The 25,629-nt window shown below is 38.9% G+C and overlaps 2 protein-coding genes across 3 annotated transcripts in view; both read left to right on the forward strand.

Annotated features, from left to right (window-relative positions):
- Positions 1 to 22,498, forward strand: part of LOC141910687 (multidrug resistance-associated protein 1-like) — a 134,023-nt gene extending 111,525 nt beyond the window's left edge. The window contains exons 20-21 of one of the 2 annotated variants that reach the window (XM_074801402.1): positions 18,575 to 18,785; positions 22,156 to 22,498. In XM_074801402.1, the coding sequence (XP_074657503.1) occupies positions 18,575 to 18,785; positions 22,156 to 22,496 (552 nt within the window). In that variant the 3' untranslated portion in view covers positions 22,497 to 22,498. Of the gene's footprint in view, positions 1 to 18,574; positions 18,786 to 22,155 lie in introns of those variants that run through there. The other variant, XR_012619915.1, reaches the window with a different exon arrangement.
- A 1,225-nt stretch (positions 22,499 to 23,723) lies between these two features.
- The window catches only part of LOC141910688 (multidrug resistance-associated protein 1-like), a 43,534-nt gene continuing 41,628 nt past the window's right edge, over positions 23,724 to 25,629 (forward strand). The window contains exon 1 of the mRNA XM_074801410.1: positions 23,724 to 23,827. Within this exon, the coding sequence (XP_074657511.1) occupies positions 23,822 to 23,827 (6 nt within the window). The 5' untranslated portion in view covers positions 23,724 to 23,821. The remainder of the gene's footprint in view (positions 23,828 to 25,629) is intronic.

Genomic DNA, 25,629 nt, shown 5'->3' on the forward strand with positions numbered 1-25,629 from the left:
GGCATGGTCGCCACGTCCTTTTACAATGGCACTTTTTTTTCCAACAATAACATTCGGTCCACCACGTTTAGCGCGCAGGGTTCCACACATCTGCCATTTACGGTTATAGAGCATAATAGCTAGCTCATAACTTGTGTACTAATTATCCGTATATATTTGATAGCCAAGGTCATGGTAGGGTTCCAATGTTTTCATAACAGTAGTCCTAATTTTTTTCCCTGCTTCAACCGTCTTGTCAGATTGAGCAAGATCCATGTTAGCAATATACCCAGAGTCTGCTTCAGCTAGCATGTAAACTTTTAGTCCAAACCGGATTGGTTTGTTTTTGATGTAATGACGCCAGGCGTCCACCCTTTTGATTTGATCATAGACTCGGCGATAGATAATTCGCGCTCGACTTGATATACATCCCTGAATGATGGCACCATTTTGTCAAAAAAGTTTCTAACTTAGTAATAGATGTCATAATTTGGACCATTCCTGTCAGGGGCATTGTTCTCATCCATAAAATGGAGATATCTCAATATCTGGCAGAAGCGATCACGTGGAAATACATCTGCGATTCCCGGACACCAGGTGAGAAGATGCCGCTTACTCCACATTTTACTTAAGTCACCCCTTATTTGCATTAGCCCCATGGTCACAATACAACCAAGGAAACTTCTTAGTTCATTTACAGGGAGGGGTTTCCATGCCATTTTGTGTTTCTCTGGATCGTCAGCAAACTTTGCAGTATAGTTCCGGTTTGTCTCTCTTACGATATGCGCATAAACTTCGTCAGTGAAAAAAAGTTAAAAAAGTTCGACCACAGTTTCATGTACAGCCAGATCAATTTAAGGTCCCGTATTTGGAACCCTAAACCTCATTTCTGGAGGGACAGTAATGTTATTTGTCCAACCAAGATCACATAAATCATCCTCAATTTGAATCCTTTCACCTAATGTAACATCTTCATCATCTGGGGCAGGGTCCAGGGCTGGGTCTGGTTCACCATCATCACCGCCAGGGGGCGCTTGGTTATCACTGGCAGGGTCAGTGTTATCATTAACAACAGCTTGATCATGTTCTAAGTCAATATCAGACCCATTCTCGCTACTACTAGTACTTTCAGAATCAGAAACGTCGTCACTTCCACCTTCAAAATCACTTTCATCACCTGCCGATTCCTCGGATGAACTACTCTCACTCTCGGGCTCTAAAATCCTTGCAAAAATATTTTTCGGGCCGTAGCCATGATTTCTGCGTCTTTTACGAAGTTATTTCCGGGTTAGTTTCGATTTGCGATGTCAGATGGCAGCACCATCTAGTCACTACCAGGAGGACAAATTGCGGGCGCTTAAATGCGCACCCCGGCAATCATGTGAATTTACATCGGTTCGCACTCCGGCGACATATGGTTAATATTGAAATTTGCCATTTGTAGTATTAAATATAATGGTTACGATTAGATATAACGATGTTGATAACTGTAATTCTGTTGTAATAAAGCGTTGTAATTCGTGTTAGTGCAACGACCTTGAGAAGTGACACTGCACCAAATCAATTCAAAAATTGATTCATTACAACAAATATAAAAAAGTTACAGCGCGTGATCAACAGTTCTATTTCATTGCATTGTTTCACTTGGGGTCCTCTCACTTTTTCATCTTTTTACCTTTTCATTGTTTCCACCATACCATCGTTTCGTCTTGTTATGACCGTGTATCTTTAGTCTTTTGGTCATCTTTTCACTATCTTTTCATCTTTTTGTTAACTTTCAAAATGATGCTCAGTGCTGCCAAGTGTCCCGATTTAGGCGGAATCATTACGCTTTGTTATATAAAAATACATCGTTCCGACTTGTGCTTGACAAACAGGATTTTAGAATGGAAATATCCCGATTTTACGATTATACTTGTAATTTTTATGATTTCGATAAATGAGTTTCAAATTCTCAAAAGTGTCAAGTGACTTTGCAAGGTGGCGCCACCAGCTGGCTTGATATGCTCCTTTGACTATGGCAAGTGAGTGAATGAGAACGTTACAAAATGGCAGTCACGACAGTTCAGTTGTAAGTGACTTGCCTCTGAGAGAGACTCGGGGAGAGGGAGAACCAGTTTAAACTATCATATTCGTCAGCCTTGCCTTGCGTCACTAGCAGCAAAAAAGAATACACTTCGCTTTGTGCACTGTTGGCTGCTGTGAGTTTTAAGTGTCAGACATGTCACGACGGAATATGCGATGTGAAGAAACACTGTTCTTCTACAAACATATAGAGATAAGTGAGAATAAACGGATTTCGACATTTTTCATCCATGTTTTATTTACCATGTTTCTTGTAAAACATAATTTCCCGTTAGCTGCTGCTGACCATGCTGGCGCGCGATATTTTGTGACATTATCCCTGGCCCTAGAGTATTTGATGGGTAAGTCTGCAAATGGGGAAAATTTAATGAGAAAACGTTGTTGTGGGAGTAACTACTTCTAAAGTAACCCTCAACAACTATCCCAGAACCAACCGGGAAGTTTTGGGTTTTCTTCAGAAATACTCTGAATGCACTCGCTTTCTTGGCCTATGGCATAAGGAATATCTCCGTCGGCTGACAGAAAGACAAAGTTCCCTTACCACAGTAAATGTTGCCGCCAAATTTGGTCAAGAAGTCGTTCCCCAGAAGGCACTTTTGTGTCAAGTCATCAGTAATTACCATTGATGTGGTGAAGGTGACCGATCTTAACAGTGACATATGCTGCCCCCCTAATTGACGTCTTGTCCATTTGCTATAGTAAGTGCCCCATGGACAGGTTTCAACTCAGTGTGTTGTCCTCTCGGACGACGTCCAGGAGGACTGATGTTTCTGTTTTGTTTTTTACAATGGCATGGCAATAGAGCCCCGTGTCATGAAGCTTAACATGTCAAATATTTACCGTAGGTGGCCTCACCGTATCTGGGGGCTACACAAACCTCAGCGTTTTACCCACCGTAGTAGGCAATGGAGAAAATTCGGGAGCGTCGGGTCTTAAACTAGGCATCACTTTATTCATGTCTACTTTGCTAGGGTTGGTTGACGCACTACGTGAGTTTGAACCTTTTTGAGGTGACGTTGGTACAGTGGTGGAAACATTTCTAGCCTTGCTGTCTGGTCTTTGGCGCCAATCACCATCCGTATCCGGTGACATTCTTTTTGCTGGAGGAATATACTTTAGTATGTCAGCTGGGCCTACCACCCTCGGAAATCCCATTGGTCCATTTCCCCGCTGACCTTAGGGGCAATTCTTTGCATAGTGGCCTACATCACCACACATGCGGCACTTTGTCTGAGGGCATTGGTTTGCCATATGACCTGGTGAATTACGCCGGTAACAGATGACTGGTGCCGGGTTATGTGAGTTACGTGAAATGGATTTGCATCTCTCAACCCGTGTGGACAGATTCATCATCATCTTCATCCTTTCTTTCATTTGCGATGCGATTTGGGAGATGGCGTCATCTTTTTGTTGAACTTGGTGCACCTGGGCTCTAGACTTGGTTGACCCCTGTGTCAGCTTTCTCGCTGTCTCCAGCGTCCTAGCCCCATTTATAGCATATGACAGGGTTGCGGCATAAATCTGCTGTTTTGCAGATGGGGCTAAGTTTAACCCCTTGAGGAACTGGTTCTTCCCCATTTCCTCCTGCATCTGATAATGCACATTCGTGTATGCATTTTTGGACAGTTCAGCCAGCTGGTCAGCGAAGCCTTCGAAGCTCTCCACCTGGTTCTGGTCGTGTCTCTTGAGCTGCATCTTGTAATCGTCGCAAGTTTAAGTGTGATGAAAATGCCCCATCAGCAAAGTACAAAATTCGTCGTATTTAAAGGCCCATTGGTATGAGCAGTAGTTAACCGGGTAGTAAGCACTTGAGATGGGCCGTCCCACTAGCTACACTTACATGTTGATGATGTTTACAGTGAGTAAGGGTGGCTCACAACTGTAACTGTAGAGGTCACACACTGTAATATCTGACAAATTCATAAATTTTCATATAAAGTTCTGAGGTAATTTTAAATGGTGCAGTCTCATTGGGGATGAAAATCTGAAGCTTGTGATCATTTTCTGTTAGAAAAGGACCAAGATTAAAGAATTTGGCAAAATTTTGAGATTTTTAAAAATTATCAATTTTTATCCGATTTTGATGAAATTTTGGCATAACACTGAAGGTAGATAGCTTAACAAGTGTATGAAATTTCAGACTGATTCCTTGATCGGGAAAAAGTTTTTTATAGTGAGATTTTGGTACTATGAAGTAGCCTATATTTTTGTTTATGTGTAGTGATGATCTAGGGTATCATGTTACGGTTACTGTGCCATGCAAGCTGTGCTGATTCACTGGATAACTCCTCCCTTTACGTCATTCAAAGATTCAAATTGTGAAGAAAATACCAACGAAATTGCTTAATTACTCAAAGAGGAGGGCCTAAAACATAATTTCGACTGCAGAAATGAATATATTATACATTAATACATACGTCTGACAAAAAGGAGGATCCAAATCGGATAACTGACAGAGAAAATAGGAGAATTCCAGTTTCAACCGTTGGAGCTCCTCACTGCTCCACAGGTTCAAAGATACTGCCATGTCTGACATTGATTGGGCTTTTATACTGCCAGTGGGCCTTTAAGTTCTCTCGGCAGTCACATGTTGGAAATGGCCTGGTAGGCCTCATGATCTAGTCGCATCAGAAGATGCAACTTCCTCTCCTCCCAGAAGTTTTTTCGACAGCTCATGTTGGCCAGATCAGCATTCGTGTCGAATCACTTGAGCCACACACGAAAATTAAGCCCTTTTGTATATGACTTTGGGGCAGGGATATTGTGTGTGTCACGTTTGACTCGATTAGTTGATCTCCCTAACCTCTTAATAAAGTGTCTGAATTCTCGTGACATATCTTCTTCGTCGCCAGAGCTCTGCGCGTCTGGCTTCTGATCAGCCAGTATTTCCCGGCCCGATAACTTCGGGTCCTTATCAGGCCTCCGACTAGCTATTTACTCCTCAACCAATCTCATCAACTCTGTGTCACTCATAGTGTCATCAATGATATTCATTACCATGGTGTAAATGCAAACTTATATCTGGGCCTCCCAGCTAATGCTGGTTGCAAAAAATACCACTCCCTGGGTTAAAACAACAATACTCTACTGGGCTCATTAAAGTAGCCTTTCTCACTTCTGCCCTCGGCTGAAAAAATGGTGTAAGTTCGGTGTAGAACATTATAAGAATTCCTTGATTTCCTACTTTTTAATGGCCTTCTGCACTTTTTGACTTCGTGGACACAAAAACATTGCAACATTGTTTATCGCAGCTATTACTCTTAGTATTATACTAAATTACCATCGAATATTTTATTGTAAAATATTTATTGTAGTATATTTATTTGTTAGGCAAATAGTCCTTCGGTTCTAACTGATTTTTAGCAGTAAATAAGACATACTGCTTTTTGTCGGCAAATATGATGACTTACTGCCTTTTGTCAGAGTAGCGAAATCTAATTAACTGGAAACAACACAAAATCTTATCTTATTTCAAAGTTAGATTTATTCAACATGGAATCATAACAAAAGTTTGGCTAAACATCAGAATTTGAAAACATCATTTCAACTTTAAATCAGATCTTTTTATGAGATAAAAATTTAAAATTGAATTTTTACAAATTATAGAAATGAATTCATTTTACCGATATCCATTAATAACATTACGCATATTAACTTGCCCATCATAAACTCATATTAGGAATCAAATCAGATTCACATTATATAAAATTATTAGTTGAGTGTAATATTCAGTGTAGATCTCATAATTCGTGTAACTTATAAAGCAGAACGGTATTTAGAGAGACATCATTCAACAACTTCAAGAGTCATTATTATCGATGAGATCAGTCAATATTTCGTTTACAGGGAGGGTTTCCCAAAACGCTGTTCGATTTTGGGGCATTAACATCAATAACCTGGTGCAGATGTCATTTTTCTTTTCTGTGGTGACCCCCCTAGGCTGCGACCGAACATCAATTGATTCGAGATAGCGTTGTTCAAGTATCATTGTTGCAATTTTCTTCTTAAGAAAGAGCCCGAATTTGAATTGATCAGCGTCGTAATTTTTTTTCCATGACATGCCTGCACTACCATTTTCAAACTTGACAATTTTAACATATGCTAACATGGGCTTTGAAGTAAACTTAGCTGAAGATGATTCATTTTGAAAAAGAATGAAATCATTTGGGCTCATACACTCGGCTTTACCAAACTTGTCAACGATCTGTATGAAATCTGGGAAATTATACACATTCTTTGGAGCCTTCATTCCTTTTTCAATTTTTGAGTGAAAGTTATCAGCGCTCATAAACGTGTGACCTTTTTCCAGGTATATTATTTTAACTGATTAGACGCCCTGATTTCTATTGACCTCAGCACATAATACAGTGTAGAATGTCCAATTTTTGTTTTGGGCCCACAGGTATCACAGTAGAATATAAAGTTATTTATATCCCTATTATGTCTTGACCGCATGTACTTTATGAAGGAACTGGCCAGATCTTCATCATTTCGGCCACTTAAGGCTTCATGCCATTAGATACCTGTTGGTTTTATCTTTGAATAATTCATTCCGAGGGGGGCAAATGTTTCATTGATCACTACAAGTCGACGCGTGAATATAGCTGCTTTCACCCCCGGTAGCCTGGGCATCATTATTACCTTTCGTAGGTCAACTGAGCTAATCAACGTGACCCCATCAAAGGGTTTAGAAGCGTCAGCTTTGTACATTTCTCTGGCTATTTTTACATTTTGCTCATGAACTGTCCAATCTTTGCAAATACTGCAATCATCGATAGCACATGAAGACTTGTGCTTGTCATATGATAAACAAACTATGCAGAGATAGGGCAATACCTAGCGTTTGAATTAGGAGGAGAAAACAATAATACTTGCATGAAGAGCAATTTTCTCATAGGTGGACTGCTCCCTCTAAACCACATGGCCCTGATAGCTATGTAACATAGGCCACTGTGTCTTCACATTCAACATCGTATTAGATAAAACTTTGCATACATACCTCATGAATACTCTCTGAATTCTCCACTTGCACTTCAAGGTTTGTTGCATATAACTTCAAGCAACTCTGCAAATGTGGAAGTGGCCTCTGGAGGCCAACCAGAAAGTCCATTCATTATTTCAACAGAACATATCCCTTTACTACAGCTGTTTATTGCCTGAAAGATGAACAATTAACGGAAACACTTGAGTTAAGTTTCGCGATTGATCGACTCGCGGAAAAGTGACAAAGGTTTAATAATATTAGACCTAAAAATAAAAGACCTTTCAATGGATCTTATTTTAGAAGACAAAACATTCCCATTGAAATCACCTCAAACAAATCCATTTCATCCTGCCTTTTAATGTGCGATAACACAACAGAATGAGGGATCGCTGCCTTCCATATTGGTGAAGTGAATGCCATTTCACCGTCATCCATGTAACGCGCGTTCTTTACAGGGGGTAATTGCATAAAATCACCTGAAAGTTCAGACACGGAATCAGTATTGAGCAATCATATTGAGATGTCAGATTTGAATATCAGTTATGCCCAAGTTGTTACAACTCGTCCCTACTTCCATCTACAAATTTCTTGCTACTACAGCACTGATCACTATGAAGCTGCACATCACACGTGTTCATTCGCTCAAATGCCTTCTTATATCCCTCTTCTGTAGATATCTTCTTTGAAAGAATATCAACGTCCACCACCTAAAACGTCCACCACCTAAAACAAATAATAATAAAACAATAGTAACGATAGTTCCCTGCTTAAGAATAATATTAAGGCCTCGGCCATAAAATAGTGTATTACGCAATGATATTAATCCAAACATCACGTGTCATGGTTGATAATTTTTCACCTACCCACCCTATAACTCACTAACTATAACTCAAGAAAATCCCTGTCTTATTATCTAGAGCCCAGGCCGTAACGAAATCCCACCCTGTGAACCACCTTTACCATGTAATGCAATGGGTACAGTTCTGGCATGGAATAATTAAATTTTACTCACCGGTGAATAGTCATGGCTTTCGGCAAGAGGTCACTGTACACTTGCGTGGCTTTGCCAGTCGATGCAGTCAAAAAAACTTTCCTTCCTCTGTTGACCAACTCTTTGTAGATTTTCTTAACAGTGTAAGATTGTCCGGTAATCAAAAAGTTATGTTTCGCAATCGCTAAATTAAGCGCTTACACCTGATTTTCATCTAGATCGCCCATTGTGGTATAATCTCATGCAATAACTTAAAAACCGCTGACAAATCTCTAACCAAAGTTCGAACGTGAACGCGTCGCGGACCCAACAAAGAACCACACGCAAGCTGTTGCATCATTATATAGCACACTGTGGCCCCCACAGCGCTATCAGCTGATCAGTATCAGTGTGTCATAGTCGTGATGTGGGTTCGAGTCCAGTCCCGCTGTCTGTTTAAACTGTGCGAAAAGGCCGTTTCCTGTCGTGAAGTTAGATAAATGCAGCGTTAGGAAACCAGAACGACGTAACGCAACAAACCACAAAAAAACAAACAAATTTCCCGCTCGAAAGTCGAATGTGACTGAATTTAATTGCTCGAAGACCATGTGTTTCTATTTACTATCAACATCTCCGCTACTTTCAGCCGAACAATCAATTGTTCGAAGACCATGTGCTATAGGAAAATATTGCCACATTCATCAGGAAGAAAATGAGCTGGTAGGCCTAAAATTAGAATTTTGGAACTGTTTAATTGGCTTCATGGATTTTTCTGCTAAATACAAAGAATTGCTAAAACACAGCCAATATCAAATTTTGTGTCATGCTTCGCAGAGCCCTTATAGTTTTCTGGACATATCTAAACCAAAACTAGCTGCCACGACACAAGTGGAAATCAAAATGAATATATGTGTAATTGTACGTCCTTCTAGATAGTTAGACTCTGTTACAATATGGTTCATCCAGACAATAAACTCAGTGCACGCAAGTTTTGATTGGCAGTTATTGATAACCTATTGGCCGGTTACGTCAATGTTCATCAGCCATGAGTGAATATGAACCACCCTAATGCAGCCAATATTATAAACTGTCTCTCCGGTCGACAATTTCCTGGGACTTACGAAAACAAGAGTCATAGACCTGAATGTGTTGTGTGTTCAGACCGACATGGTGGAAAGCGTGTTCAAACACGCACCTATTGCAAGCGGTGCAACATTGCAATGTGTGCAACAGTATGTTTTGAACGCTACCATACCCTACAAATCTATAAATAAGGTAAGAAATAAGAGTCATTCAGATATAGCTTTATTGAACAATTCATAATCAAACAACTGTGTATGATTACAATATTGCACATTAATAAAGTAGAGTATGAAAACGATTCCAGCCATCATTACACTACTATTTAGCATAAAAAAGCATAACATATCATAATTATGACAGTACTGCAAGTAAGGAGTGTAAAACATGTTTGTGAGTGTTGTTCTTGGGTTTGATAACTGATTTCTTTTTATTTGGCTGAAAAATTTTGATTTTTCATGTATTTTTAGGAAAATTGGGCATTACGCATAAATAATTAGCTAATTAGCATGAACTAGAATTTTTTTTAAGAATAACAAGATTATATGTTGTGAGTCTATTTAGTAATGAACAACTTCTTCTCATATGGCAAAGCTGCATGATCAATAGTTCAAGCAGTAAAGCACTCTGAATTGAAGGTACTGGAAATAACTGTAATTCCAGCCGTTATTACACTTTATAAAGATTTAGCCTATAATAGCATAATTTAGCATAATTATGACAGTAATGCAATTTAGTAGTGTAAAGCATATTCATGAGTGATGTTATATTGGGTTTGATAACTCTTATGTTGGATTTGGTTAAAATTTTTAGGATTTTTCATACAATTTTAGGAAAAATCAGGCATTTCGCATAATTAATTAGCTAATTAGCATAAATTTTAATAATTTTTGATGAACAATAAAATTATTTCTTGGAAGCTTATTTAGTTAGGAACAACTTCTTCTTATATGGCAAAGCCGTATGATCAATAGTACAGCACTCTGAATTGGAGGTATCTAAATACTGCAAATCACAGCAAAACTGCCCAACCTGTACAGTACACCAGGTACCATAAAACCTCAACGCGTTAAGAGTTAAGGCACGCGAGCAAAAAAAGCCAGAGAACCTGGATCGTTTCGCTGACGCGCTTATGGAGCTCGCACAAAACGCCTATCGAGACACTGGGCATACACTACAAGATGAGCTAGCTCATGTTCAGTTTCTGACTGGAGTTAATTTACCATTAGCAGCTAGGGAACAGTTGTACAAGCCGAAGACCTTGCCAGAAGCTGTATCCCTGGCTAGGGGTTTTGAGTCAGCTCGCTGGATAGCTGAAAAACAGGAGTCGAGGGGGAAATGGGCAATGGTAGTTGAGGCTCAGCCAAAACCCGTCGAGAAAGAGCTGCTCTCCGAACTTATCAAACAGGAACAGGTCTGGAGCTTAAACCTCAGCATCGAAAATCCCCATGGACAACCAAATAACCCTGTATATAGTGTAAATGAAAATAATTATGAATATGACAACCTGAATGGTAGCTGCCCGAGGTCTAGTGGTTTACACCACGGGGAGAGCACACCTTTTAATGGTCAAAGCTCTTCTCCAGAGTGCACCACGGAATCTGAAGCTGACCTACCAACGAACAGTAACTGAGGGCCCACCCCATTAGTGAGAAGTGAGCAAAACGTAAATATCCGTGACAGTGGCCTCTATTGTTCTGCTATAGTCAATAGCGAAGGGGGAATCTCTGCGCTTCTTGACACCGGCGCTGGTGTGACTATGCTTCAGTCTGGGAGGCGAGTAATGGGGGTGAAGTGGGGTGCCTGAAACCAATTGATTTTGAATTGGTTATGGCTACTGGCCAGGACATTAAGGTTAGGGGTTCAGTTGATGTTCACCTTAGTTTGGGGGATGGTAGTTTTATAACCTCAATGGTGATTGCTGATGATTTGTCACAGGATTGTCTCCTTGGTGGTGATTTCTTCCGCGGCAACAAAATGTGTGATTGATTAGCCAAATAGAGTCATGAGCTGTGATCCGCCAGACATACCATTGGAACACAAAGATTCCCGACCAACTGCAGGTCGGCTAATTCTGACCGAGACTTGCAAGATCCCAGCCAGACACAAAATTGTAGCCACTGCTTATCTTGGGCAGATTTACACCCACAAAAACAATTCTGTCGGAATGGTATGTGGTAGAGCTCCAGGTCCATTCGGCATTGGTAGAACACTGGTTAGCGCGAATAATAACAAGGTGGCTGTTCGCTTAGCCACCTTTTCGAACGTGATGTGCTGTGCAACCAAGGCGAATTTGTAGGGATTTTCTCTCCTTTAAACAGTATTGAAATCCTCACTACCAAGGATAAGAGACCAGATTTCCCCAAAACCCATACTAGTAGTGAGGGTCTAAATTCGTTGTTTACAGAGCTGAGCTCGACACAATAGACATTTCGGCCAGGGAACACGAGGTCTCAAAGAAGGTTGTCTCTGATTAACGGGATGTGTTTTCCTACGACGACGTTGACATAGGAAGGACTTCATTAGTTTAATTTGAAATCGATACGAGTGACCATCGCCCAATCAAGCAACAACCGAGGCATTTACCACCAGGTCATAGACAGTTTGTCGTGGGTCATAATTCTGAATTACATAGTCAGGGCCTCATCCAACCATCACAATCTCCCTGGGCCAGCCCTATAGTTTTGGCAAAGAAGGTAGCCTTAGGCTGTGTTGTGATTATCGGAAGTTAAACGATGCTACGATAAAGGACAGCTATCCGCTGGGACGAACTGACTCCACTCATGAAGCTCTGTCAGGGTCGTCATGGTTCTCCTCTCTTGACCTCACAAGTGGGTACCATCAGATGCCTATATAGGAGGGGGATAAACTAAAGACAGCGTTCTGCACGGAGGATCGATTGTGGATGTGGAACATCATTGCATTTGGCCTAACTAATGCTCCTGCCTGGCCTTTTGACTCATGCATCCCTGCCTCAGTCCTGGTTCTGTGTGTTTTTCTGCTGGAATCACCATATTTTAGCTTCCACTTGTATATAGACCATCATTTGTATATCGACCATCATTTCTATATAGACCGAAAGTCCCGACATGTGAGTCGGTATGGGGATGGCGGGGTCAACACCGTATATCGGTAAATGGCCAGCCATCGACCCTGCAGCGGTGAACCCTAGTTAACCTCGTGCTTCAGGAATGGATTCAGCAGAAGTGTAAATAATCACCTAGACTCATATTGACACTGTGCAATAACATTGTGATTTTATCTCTTGTGAACTTTTTGCAATGGATCCCTGTGCGTTGGACTTAATGTGATCGTGTTGGACTTATAGTATTGCGAAAGTTATTTTTTGGAACTGAACCGTGTTTGAGCACACATTTTTAGGGGGAGTGGTGTAACGGTATGGCTCCTGACATTATCATGTTGTAATATAGTGTATTTGTATTTGTAATAATAAATGTTAGCGATAAGTGGCGTATCGCTCTCTTGAAAAGAATCCATTGTCCTAGTGAGTTGTGTGTGATTCTATTGTCCGGGTTCAAGACTCTTATGGTCCCCTATTACAGTGGCGATTAACTTTGATATATCCATACCCCAAGACGACAATTGATACAATGATGCTGAATTTGTTTTTTCGGTGCGGCAGATGCACCTTTCTCCCCTGAATCAAAACGAAAAACAAGCGTGTAGCGCAAGGATGGGGCGATGCCCAAGTAAAAATCCGCGATTCGACCGGAGAATGTATAATGGCTACTTTGCGAACTGGGTTGTTTATCCACTCGTATCCGCTAAATATTTTCTCTGTGCAAGTAGCCACAGAGAATGGGGCAAAGATTAAATTTGAATTAATTTGTTTAGAGCCATTTGTAATGGAAAATGAAAATACAACATAAGAGTTATCAAACCCAATATAACATCACTCATGAATATGCTTTACACTACTAAATTGCATTACTGTCATAATTATGCTAAATTATGCTATTATAGGCTAAATCTTTATAAAGTGTAATAACGGCTGGAATTACAGTTATTTCCAGTACCTTCAATTCAGAGTGCTTTACTGCTTGAACTATTGATCATGCAGCTTTGCCATATGAGAAGAAGTTGTTCATTACTAAATAGACTCACAACATATAATCTTGTTATTCTTAAAAAAAATTCTAGTTCATGCTAATTAGCTAATTATTTATGCGTAATGCCCAATTTTTCCTAAAAATACATGAAAAATCAAAATTTTTCAGCCAAATAAAAAGAAATCAGTTATCAAACCCAAGAACAACACTCACAAACATGTTTTACACTCCTTACTTGCAGTACTGTCATAATTATGATATGTTATGCTTTTTTATGCTAAATAGTAGTGTAATGATGGCTGGAATCGTTTTCATACTCTACTTTAATAATGTGCAATATTGTAATCATACACAGTTGTTTGATTATGAATTGTTCAATAAAGCTATATCTGAATGACTCTTATTTCTTACCTTATTTATAGGTTTTTAGGGTATGGTAGCGTTCAAAACGTATTGTTGCACACATTGCAACGTTGCACCGCTTGCAATAGGTGCGTGTTTGAACACGCTTTCCACCATGTCGGTCTGAACACACAACACATTCAGGTCTATGACTCTTGTTTTCGTAAGTCCCAGGAAATTGTCGACCGGAGAGACAGTTTATAGTATTGGCTGCATTAGGGTGGTTCATATTCACTCATGGCTGATGAACATTGACGTAACCGGCCAATAGGTTATCAATAACTGCCAATCAAAACTTGCGTGCACTGAGTTTATTGTCTGGATGAACCATATTGTAATAGAGTCTACCATTCACTCGAGCTATTTCAATAGCAAAATGATAAATAGTTCTGTAGCCTTTGATTTTCTTATGAGGAAATCGGTAGTAAGACGTGAGTTGGTCAAGGCGGTCTACCCCTGAAATGAATGTGTTGTACTGGACAATAAGATATGGTTTTTTTATTGTTCTTTATCCATTAGCAGCCTCCCTAGAACAAATTCTGCTGTCAACCGTACCCGCACTATGGATAATAGATAATACATGGACACGTTCCGTGTCCTGCCAAGCAACAGCGATCAAGTCTCCTTTTTATAAAATTTTGGGGATCGCCTTTTTTTTTCATTTTTCCCTCGGAAAATTGGTGTGGTAAACCCTTTCGGTAAGCTCGAACAGTGCCACATGCACCAACCCCATTCCTCTGTAATTCCTCAAGTAAAGATACCGATGTATAAAAGTCCATATAGACGTGGTGACTGGTTTTTCTGTGGCTGAGAGAATTTATCAAGTCGATAACTACTTTTTCCGTAGATGTGTGATTCTCATCGGCATTCGATTTTCCGGTATAACAATTCCAATATAAGCATTAGCCAGTCGAAGCATCACGCACCATCCAAAATTTGATACCAAACGTTTTCGGGTTTTTTGGCAGATACTGTTTATGATACAGATGTCCTTTGAATGGGACAAGACTTTCATCTATAGACAGTTCTTTTCCAGGCTGGAAACATTCAAGGTATGTTGGAAATGTTGCATCGATTATAGGTCTAACTTTGTACAATGGGTCGTAAATTGGTTGACCATGAGCCACTTGAGTCAAATAATCAGAAAAGTGCAGGAATGTGTTTATCAATTTGAATTTATTGATAGGCATGATGTTATCGAATCCTGGTGTATGCAAATGAGGGGTCGTCTCCCAGTAGTCTGCAGTACTGCGTTTAGTAACCAGTCCAGTCCAGTCTTGATTTCTAGGGCCGTAAAAGCTTTTATGACACTTTCAGTAACATCCTCCCATTTCAAGAACCTAGAATATGGAGGGAGCTCCACTGGAGGGAGCTCCGAAGTCGCCGATCGGCGACCGCAACCAGTTAAGATTTAAGCATGAGCTTATAATCGCCAGGCGATTTTGTTAAGGACATACAGTCTTTAATCGCTACCAAGAATTCATCTTAAGTCAGTTTGTCTGACAGGTAAAGGTGATGGCCAGATGTGACCATGATCCATATACATCAAAAGATGATCCTTCTGCACGGAAGGATCAGTTATCCCCATGAGTTTGCAGTAACTGTCAAATCTCTCGAGCCATACCTTAAAATTGTGGCCAGCGCTGTAGGTTTTTGGCGCAGGTACCTTGACCTTGATGTTGTGCCTAGGTTTGGCCGGCTCAGAGGGTGATTCGGACCTCCTATTTTTAATTTTATGCTCCACATATTGTGTAACAGATGTGAGGAACTGATTCACGTCGAAGTGACTGGCATCTTGTTCAGAATGTTCCCCCGGCATCGACATTATAAGTACAAGTCAGTTAATTCAACTCAGTCACAATATTAAAGAAAAGATAAACCAAAGTCCAGTTTTTTCTTATACTGCTCTCTCCAGCAATGGCTATAATAGTAATTTTCTTTTCTAATTTTCTCTAGTTCCAATTCTGATCAAATAATGGATATGACAAGTTAACGGTTTTAACTGCTATGAGTGTCCGTTATAAGTCTTTCAAGTATTTTCTAATCAGTAACGGTAAACGTGGTTTGCTCAGACTAGGTTCCCAGCGTGGGGCCGCATTAAATTAAAAAGACCATAAAATACATGACAATCGAAATAAAATCCCATTTTGCTGCCACCAGTGTAACAATTGTCATCTTGGGGTATTCTTATGGATATATCCGGGTTAATTGCCGCTGTAATAGGGTCCGATAATAGTTTCGAAGCGGGAAAATAGAACCACACACAACTCACCAGGACAATGGATTCTTTTCAAGAGAGCAATAGATACGCCACCTATCGTTAACATTTATCGTTACAAATACAAATACATTTTTTAATAAAACATTATAATGTCGGCAGCCACACCGTTACACCATCATTGTTGTGGTTGAGCAACTTTGCTCCATCTTGTTTTCCGCATGTCACATCGTTCCGTGATGTGTTTTTGCATAGATTACACCATTTCTTGCCGTTGTAATTATTCCTGCTTTTGGTATAACTATTAACCTAACCGAACCTGCAATTTCTCGCGAAGTGTCTGGGTTGATTTATATTGCATTTATAATGCAGTTTCTCACTGCCGATTGTATTCATGATCGAATCGTCTCGATTGCATCTACTGGCTCGCTCTGTCTCGTCAAAACTACGCAAAGCATCTTAAAAATCAGTAAACCTCTGTTCTTTGTCACTTTGTGTAATAACTACGGTAAAGGGTTTAAACGATTCTGGTAACCCTTTGATTACCATTGCAACTAAAAGATTATCGCTGATAGTTCCACCGGCATCTCTAAAGGATGTTGCAGCCTTTTCAGCCCTCAAAACATAGTCCGTTACCGATTCTTGTCTTAATTTCGACAGAAAAGTAAGTTCTGTATATAGGGAAATAATGCTTGGTTTTTCCCTTACCTTTGGACAAACTAAATTTTGTGTGGGTGCGGCTGCCTTCATTGCGCCAATTCCATGATCTGCCGCAGACTGAAACCTTTTGATTGACTCATTGAGGTTAAATCTTACATTTTGCTCGGTGCATCTTCCACAGATGTAAACAAATTTGCTTCTTGCCAGACATTGAAGATGTTGAAGCGTGAGACCTTCACGGTTCACATTTCTCACAGAAAACTGTTCCATCTTTGCATTCAGGCACTGCACGGATAGACTACCATCTCGTTATGTAAGTCAGGCTGTGTAAAAACTTTTCTTGGACACTGTATATATTCGTTGTCAAAGGATTGTTGGATATGATCTCACTATCAAAATATGTCCCTTTATATTACAGCTGGGATACATTCTGTTCACCAATTATTTATATTTTTATATTTTTTTGTTTTTGTGTGATGTATGCTAAATGATTACCAACTAATTTACCTGGTGGTTTGCTGATCATTTAACAGGATCTAACATTCTGAGAATTTAAGTAGTTATTTGCCTAAATTGAGTGACTAGATTCCAGTTCACTCAGGTCAAGGCAAACTATTGCTCTTTTGATCTATCGAAGTGTGTACTAATTAACCAAAAAATTCATTTAATTTGAATGACTAGATTTCAACTTAAATTTTGCACAGGCAAACTAATTCTCTTTTGTTTCTTGCTTCAAAATATGCTTGATGACATAAGGCAGCCAGAGACATGACATTGTAAAAGTTTTAATTCCATAGAATTGGAAAAAATAATAGAATTACGACAGTGTATGTTACATTTAACTTTGCATGTGTATTTCAAGTATATGATACGATGAATTCAATCTTTTTACGTGTTTGCTGCCATTTAGCTTCTACGGTCCGGTCGCCATTGCCAATGCTAATTTTTGAAATTATACAATTTATGTGCTGCCAGCACTATTTGTAGATTGATAAACCAATACACTGATCTATCTTAGTGAAAAAAATCAACGCCAATACACGGCACCAAAATGTATGAATTATGAGTAGAATCCTAGAGACGGAGTTACAGAATACGTGGTTCTAGATGAACGCTATACTGCAAGTGATTTATTTTCTTATTCTCACGAATGCGTACAAATGTGATACAGATGTTAAGATTAAATAGGTTACATGAGTCATACTTCAAGTCTTTCTTGACATTAACTCGTCACTGGCAATGGTGAAGAGATTCTCTATTTTTTCCTGTCCCCATTGCCAGCGAAAAGTGTGAAAAATCAAATAGAAATCTAAAAGAAAAAAAGTTTCATCCTGAAAATGATATAGAATGATTTTAGTCGTTATATACTCTCCAACTATTGGCCGGAAAAAATGCTAAAATTCTTTGCTTTCTGAAGATTTTTATTTAAAAAATTCAAGTGTGCACCGGACTTCAGTTCTCCCCATAAATAGTATCTTAGTCTATCCATACTGCCAGACAATTCTTAGCTGGTTTCTCGCCTCTGCCAGTTTGTTCATAAAGCTATGAAATGACGTTGAATCAATGATGATATAACTCGTCATGGCAAACAGCAGTACACCCACCATGACGATTTATCTCGTCAGCTGCAGTGAACGTGTTAATGAGTTAAAATGCAACAAAATCTCAATCACAATTCAACTAATATTCTGATAGATTTCACAAATTAAGATACATTGAATTATGATATTTTTCTGAAAAAACCTGTCATGTCGACAGTTACCAATAGATGTCATTGTAAATTACCCTGAATTATAAACATTTACTTTTGTAAATGGCGGTAGCCATTTGAATGACGGTTGAAAGTTATAAACAACGAAAGGTACGGGTTGGTAAGTATAGGGTACCCAGGATCTTTTGCGGGAAGGGGCATCATGAAAATTGTAAATGATAAACTGCTTAAGCGCGTAACGAATATAACGATATGAAGTGAAGCACAGGAGGACACGAGAGGGAGATGTGTCCCCTCTCCCCGCGCAGCGAAAAATTTTGGAAACAAGTCTGTGAGGCTAATGGGTTATTATTTATGTTATTGATGTCATAATCAAGGATCATGTTTATAAATGAATTATTGTTAATACTTTTAGGTGAGGAGTGGCGTGATCAAGGCTTACTTATCAGCTCATGGTTTCACAACGTCAATATGCATTTTGGTTGTGTTTATTTTTGTGCAAATCTCAATGATTGGACAGGATATATGGCTGCGGAATTGGAGTGATCAATTTACAGCTAATTCTACTCATCAGAATGAGACAATTCATCAGTTACAAGTGTATGCATCTTTTATGTTTGTGCAAGGTAACATTTATTTGATATTCCATATGAATATGTATATGGCATGGCCAAACTAGGTCATGATGTCATCTAAGATGGCCAACTGTGACTTCACTAAGCACCTGACCTGCAGACGGGCTTGGATACATTCATATTTTGTATTTTCTCGCCACCAGGGGATATTGAATATCAAATCATATATACATTGGGTATTTGTATTGGTATGTTGATGTTTTAAATGATTGTTTTGATTTTCAAGGCCATAGGCTTCTGTATTCATTCCCTAGGATTCGTTGTTTGGCATAATATTGTGGCGTTTCTATTTTTGGTATCGCATATTTTATTACGACAGTTGTACAGTTATAGCTCACAGTAATTTCTATTATTTGTGTTTGGTTTCGAAGGTTGTTGGTTTCTGTATAGTATGTTCACTAAAAGGAGTTTTGAAATAGAGAGTCCAGCATTACAATCATCTATCCTGGTGGTTTTCCTGGACCCCTAGTAATCATTTTGATCTGCAAATCTGCATTTACTTAGTTGCTGCTTAATAATGAGCATATCAAATGTCTAAGTTTAGATGACAACTGGTTGATCATGTGTACACACTGTCCTTATTGTCTCTTGAATGATCATGAGCTGTGCACATGCACTTTCAATTAGACTTTCCCCGTTGAAAATCTCACAATTTGTAACAGTAGACCTCATGAAGTATGACGGCATGGAGAAAATGGACCAAATTAACAGGTTTCTTAGAGAAATATAGACATGTTCATTTGAGGTGAGATTAGGATGTAGAGGATGAAAGACAAAATAGGCACACTCATTTTGTTGTGGTGACAGCAAGTCTTTTCATATACTGCATTTGTTTTTATTTTGCTATTGTAATGGCCAAAATGGATCATGGCTGGTCCACAAATTTGGATGAATTCAATGAAATGTGTTCAGCAGATGAACATACATTTTCTGTCGCTTTTTCGTACATTGTATTTCACAGTTTCTAATCCAGTGCTTGCACTTTCCATGTTGTCTGGTCACTTTTATGCAGGCCATAACAGAATGTTGGAAAGTTTGCCCATCTTCCAGGTGAGCAGCAGTGTGTGAATACAGGGTTCGTCGCGGTGCTTGAAAAGCTTGAAATGGCTTGAATTTGAGAAATACTACTCAAGCCCTTGAAAAAAGCTTGAAATAATTATTTTTGACTTGAAATAAAAAGATATGGCTTGAAATGCTTGATTTTCTCAAATTTCCTTCTTCGCGAATTTTTTTCAATGAAATCGCAGACAGAATACGTTCTTGAGTCGTTTTTATGCGTGCATCCATAAAGAAATTAATTGAATTGTATTGAATCGCGAGACTCGCTTGCACTGCGACTTGTGGTGAAACTCTCCGGTGTCTGGAGACTTGAACATATGGGGAAATTTCAGTCATGCATGTTATCGAGCATTGATGTAAAATGGCATTGAAATCCCACACCAGGTGTGGGAGCCATGTTGAAGGCACGGCGACCTAGTCAAATTCATTTAACATTACAAATTTCGTATTAGGCCATCCCAAAATAATGGTCTGTTTGTCGTCACCCGACCAACCCGACTTCAAAGGTACTGAGTGGAAACTTTTTTCTTGGATTCATTGAAATAAATTTTATTTTTGATACAAATGTAATGTTATAGCGTGCATATATTCAATCTACTGTTTCATTTTGAACGCAGATTTGGGATATTGTTTCCAATAAAAGAGGTGATAAATTTGTTATAAACTGGTGTGATAAACTGGTTTCATCTCTCAGGGATGAGAATTCCATGAGAATTCCCTGCGGATCCGCAGATTTCGGTATTGAAAAATATCAATTTTCTAAATAGTCCAAAAATGATGTAAAAGTATGGGGGGTGATGATTCAATTGGTCTGGCGCGATCGGTAATCAGGTGAACCGTAAAAGCGTTCAGATCCTGTTTTACTTATCGTCGCGTAAAAGTATCGCATTTCAATGCATATTCATTGCAACACTTGATTTTGTATCTACTACGATGAGTGTGAATGAATTTTATCGATCGGTTGCAGACACATGCACGCAGCAACAGTAGTAATGTACATAGGCCTACTTACTGTTGCCGCGCGTGTGTGGCGAACGCCTTCAGATATTATACACTACTGGGTGATGATTTTTAGTGAGCATTCATCGGCGCGTTTTAACTGCAATAATTCAGGACTCGACCCGTAATGCATGAGATGCTGAATGTCATCGAATGAGGATGTACCACATTGGAACTAGCCATTACCTTCCAAAATATAATAGTCGTTCATGGGTTCAAGATCGCTCTAAGTGCTCGGAAAACGCATTAAATTTCTCAAATTTTCCTTCGACGCTCGTGAGTGCTGACGGCTTAGCCGTCAGCTGGTTCGCGTGTGCAACTCAACAACAACAAAACCTGCAGATTTTATAGGTCGGCGTTCTCATTTCTGATCTCTAACAGAATCATATCAACTCGGAGGTTCCACTGGAATCGAAATTTTACCTCTTTTTTAACATTTTTTACAAACCTGTTAAAAATAGGCAAATGGCTGCGACTATCAAAAATTGCTTCCAACGTGCCTGAAAAAATAGCTTGAAAATGGTATAAATCTAGCTTGAAATGGCTTGAATTTCACCTGAGCTTGAGACAATGAACCCTGGAATAATCCAGAACACTACTGCAATGCTGAAAATGGATTTGATGTACAGTATTATTTACTGTTCACATGAAGTATGTGAATAAAGTTAATAAGATACACACATTAGTTTGATTAATCATACGTACACAAATTGTTTAATTTATTTAGAGTGTAACAGTAAAATATGCTCTCATGATGATGGCCTTCAAGGTATTTGTTGAGAACATGCTGCCCCATGTCTACTATCGGATAGTCGGTTATCGCACCTTAAATAGTATCATATTTGAAATAAAAACCTTTGGTTTCGTTAGGCCGATCCAAGGATTTGGTGATTTCGTTAGGCCGATCCAAGGATTTGGGATAGCCAGTTTCAATGTAGCCTAACTTATAATGCCCCTAAAAGCAACTTTGATCAGAACTACTAGTAGAATTTGAGTTGCACTCATATGTGGTAAATGGATAATGAAATCGAAATACACAATACACACATTTGAAAGATAAAAAATTTAATTCATTTGATCAAAATGGTACTTGAAACTTGAAATTTATTCCATCAAAAATTAAAAGACTTTCTTTCACTCTAGAGAGTTTTGTCAGGTGTGTTTAATCAAATACAAACCTGTTTTGATACCAGAAAAACCGTAGAAATCTTCAGAGGGTTAATGTACTCTCGAGCAAGCTTTTCTTGTCCATGGCACCTTTTGAGTTATCTCAAAGGAATATTTTATACCTTTTTATTTCTAGCTTTGTTAGTTATGTTAAGCAGTGTACTATTGTCTCTGTCTTCTGTCAAAGCTGCTTCGGCTCTACATCGAACCCTTATGCTACGTATCTTCCACGCGCCAATGACATTTTTTGACACAACTCCTATTGGTCGAATACTGAATCGCTTTACAAAGGATATTGACACCGTGGATGTGTTAATTCATGAATCGGTGGATGAATTTCTGCGACGGGGAGGTGCTGTTGTTGGAAGTGTTGTTGTTATTGCAATTGGTACACCATTGTTTTTATCCTTGCTTATACCTCTTGCCATCGTCTTCATTATATTACAGGTAAATATGATCCTTTTATTGAAATCGTGAAAGTGCATTGTAGGGGTGGAAGGTCTTCCAAAGCAAAATAGATAAGACGAATCTATCTTTCTCTTGGTTCCAATGAAGTGTTTTTCTAGCTACTTTCCACTTTGAGAGACAGATGCCCACACTTGTAGTCCTTGACATCCTTCTATTGATGGTCAGCTTGATGAAATGTAATGATTATGTCAAATTTTCACCCGATCTCAATATGCCTCTTTGCCTAGAGTTGATTGGAAATGCAGATTTTGTGCAATATTATTTTGTCAGTTTCTATAGTCAATACGAGAGGGGCATTAATGTTGTTCAAACTTAATTCATTTTCTAAGACAATATGTGTTATCCGATGTTGATAGACCATTGTAAGTGCTTGTCGACTTTCATGAAATTGATATGATACTAAATAAATATCCTGATTTAGGTAGCATGGAAAGAAATCTGCAAGAATATGCTTTTTATGCTTTAGGTTTAATTTAATGATTGCAATCTTCTGTGAAATCCTATTTTCCCGATTATTACATTTTAGGAGGATATGTGTTGTATTTGGCTTTTCGTTAATCTGATTCAGTTTGTACTTCCAGCGTGTTTATATGCCTACAACACGCCAGTTGACACGCCTCGAGTCAAATAGCAGATCTCCGATCTACTCACATTTCTCTGAAACTCTGTTTGGCCTATCAACTATACGAGCATTCAAGCAAGTCAACAACTTCATCGATGAATCCCATCAAAGGATCAATGATAATAATGTGTTTCATTACCATAATATCATTTCTAATTTGTAAGTGATCCGCTCCAGTTACTTGAAAGAAATACTATCAATTACTTCTTACATTCAAGTCCCCTGGTTAAAGTAAGATCAGCCTGGATTTAATGCTCTGTGTTGTCAGTTTCTGTACAATTTGCAGTATGGGACTTTCTTACCAACATTAAACATGGATTATGGGGTTTATTCATCCATGCTTTGCATCTTGGATTCAGGGAATTGATATCTGTTTCCATTGAAACTGGTGCACTTGTATATAACATGGATGTTTGAACATCTCATGTGTATTTAGTTGAAGCATTTGATAGTCTGCTCATTACAGATGGTTGGCGACACAGCTAGAATTTATTGGAAATCTAGTAATACTATTTGCTGTATTATTTGTGGTAATTGCTCGTGATTCTATAACTCCTGGAACAGTTGGTTTATGTCACCTGCTCATTACAGATGGTTGGCGACACAGCTAGAATTTATTGGAAATCTAGTAATACTATTTGCTGTATTATTTGTGGTAATTGCTCGTGATTCTATAACTCCTGGAACAGTTGGTTTATCTGTGACATACGCCATGACGGTAAGCATTGACATCTAATTTTTTTTCATCACAGGTTTGATGGCATTTCCATTTATCTAATTAGGTGGTCATCTTTGCTATATTATGTACATTTTCTCACATTAAGGACCTCGCACCGACATATGACAGCCATATAATTCAGGGTTGTTTCTCACAAAATATGATACTGTTGATGATACATTTCAGGTCTCGAATTTGGGAAAATCAGACCTGGAGCAAGAGCATTTCAAAATGCTAAAGCAACCCAGAGCATTTTACCAAAGACCATCAGCATTTTAGAATCCCAATTTGCCTCCGTAAATCAAAAAACCCACGGCAAAAAATGTGACACAGAATAAATGTACAGAAGAATTTTAGGGGTACTATATAATACAATGTCAGTTATTGATTAAATAGAAAGAGTGAGAGAATCCAGAACAACAAAGATACTTATTTTATTAGGATGTGATACAAAAGTAGGGGTAGGCCTAGTAATAAATCATAAAATTAATAAAAGATAAAACCATTCCAAACTAAACAAATTTGAAGGGGATAATGCAATACTGTATTTAAGCCGATGGCAGTTTTTAGCCTAAAAATACATAAGCTAGATCTTATGAAACTCGCCCAATTACCCTTTGTCGGATAATTTAATTCACTGATTTGTCAATTCGTTTGTCTTAATTGAGGATGTAAGAGGCTGAAAAACACTAAGCATAATAGTCACCGAGCCGATGTGTTTATTCATCGCCGTGACTATTCTATACATGCGATTATTGAAACCTATATACACAGACACATGCGCGACTCACTGCTGACGCCGCCCGTATTTCTTATAGATGTATGCTGGGCATTGTTTATCAGTAAATCTGTATGGAGCTCTGACTGAAGTTAGATAAATAGGTCAAGTGGCAGCGCTAATTTATATTTTATAATGCAGCGTCAAGAACTGCGGGTGATTGACGGCTGACCTATATTGTGAACCAGGTGTGCCGCGGGTTATTTATATCACCTACGGCAATAATAGAAATAAATACACCGGCGGCATTTCATTGCCGCCGGTAAGGAGACCAACCAGCAGCAGTGGTTGTGTAGCCAGTGGCAAATGCCGCCGCTGCCGCCGTTAATGTCGAGGCCTGCATTTGTCATGGAGCGGATTTCCAAATGCCCGAGTCCCGCCTGTTCTACTGCCACTTGTAGTACTGCACTGAAAGCAGCACCGATCAGCTGATTCCTTTGTTACCACAGATGACTAAAAACAAACGATCAATTAAGAACACTGATAGCATTTATTAACCAGATGAATGTCTCTAATGATTCAGCACTACCGACTGAATATATACAGGATATAAATTTATATATACTAACATAACTAATTTTCAGCTACATTACATGTCACATGATAATACTCTGAGCCAATATTTAAATCATCAAGAAAAAAAGGCGGGAACTAGAAATGGCGGGAATCTAGTTAATTTCGGAAATAAACCGGGCCAGGCCAGGCCTAAATCAATGCATTACAATAAACAATACAAGGATATACATAATAATATACAAACAATATAGAAGACAACTCACCTAAATAAACAAACGATCAATTAAGAACACTGATAGCATTTATTAACCAGATGAATGTCTCTAATGATTCAGCACTACCGACTGAATATATACAGGATATACATTTATATATACCCAAAGTAGAGGGCACCACACTACGAATGAACAGGAAGAGGAATCATCATCATCATCATCAGTGCCCTAGCCGTGGGGGCCGTCGGCGCATCACAGCTCGCACAGTATGTTGCCAATGCTTCCTGTCTGGC

Source organism: Tubulanus polymorphus, chromosome 9 (assembly GCF_964204645.1).
Source record: "Tubulanus polymorphus chromosome 9, tnTubPoly1.2, whole genome shotgun sequence".
Classification (NCBI taxonomy): Eukaryota; Metazoa; Nemertea; class Palaeonemertea; order Tubulaniformes; family Tubulanidae; genus Tubulanus; species Tubulanus polymorphus.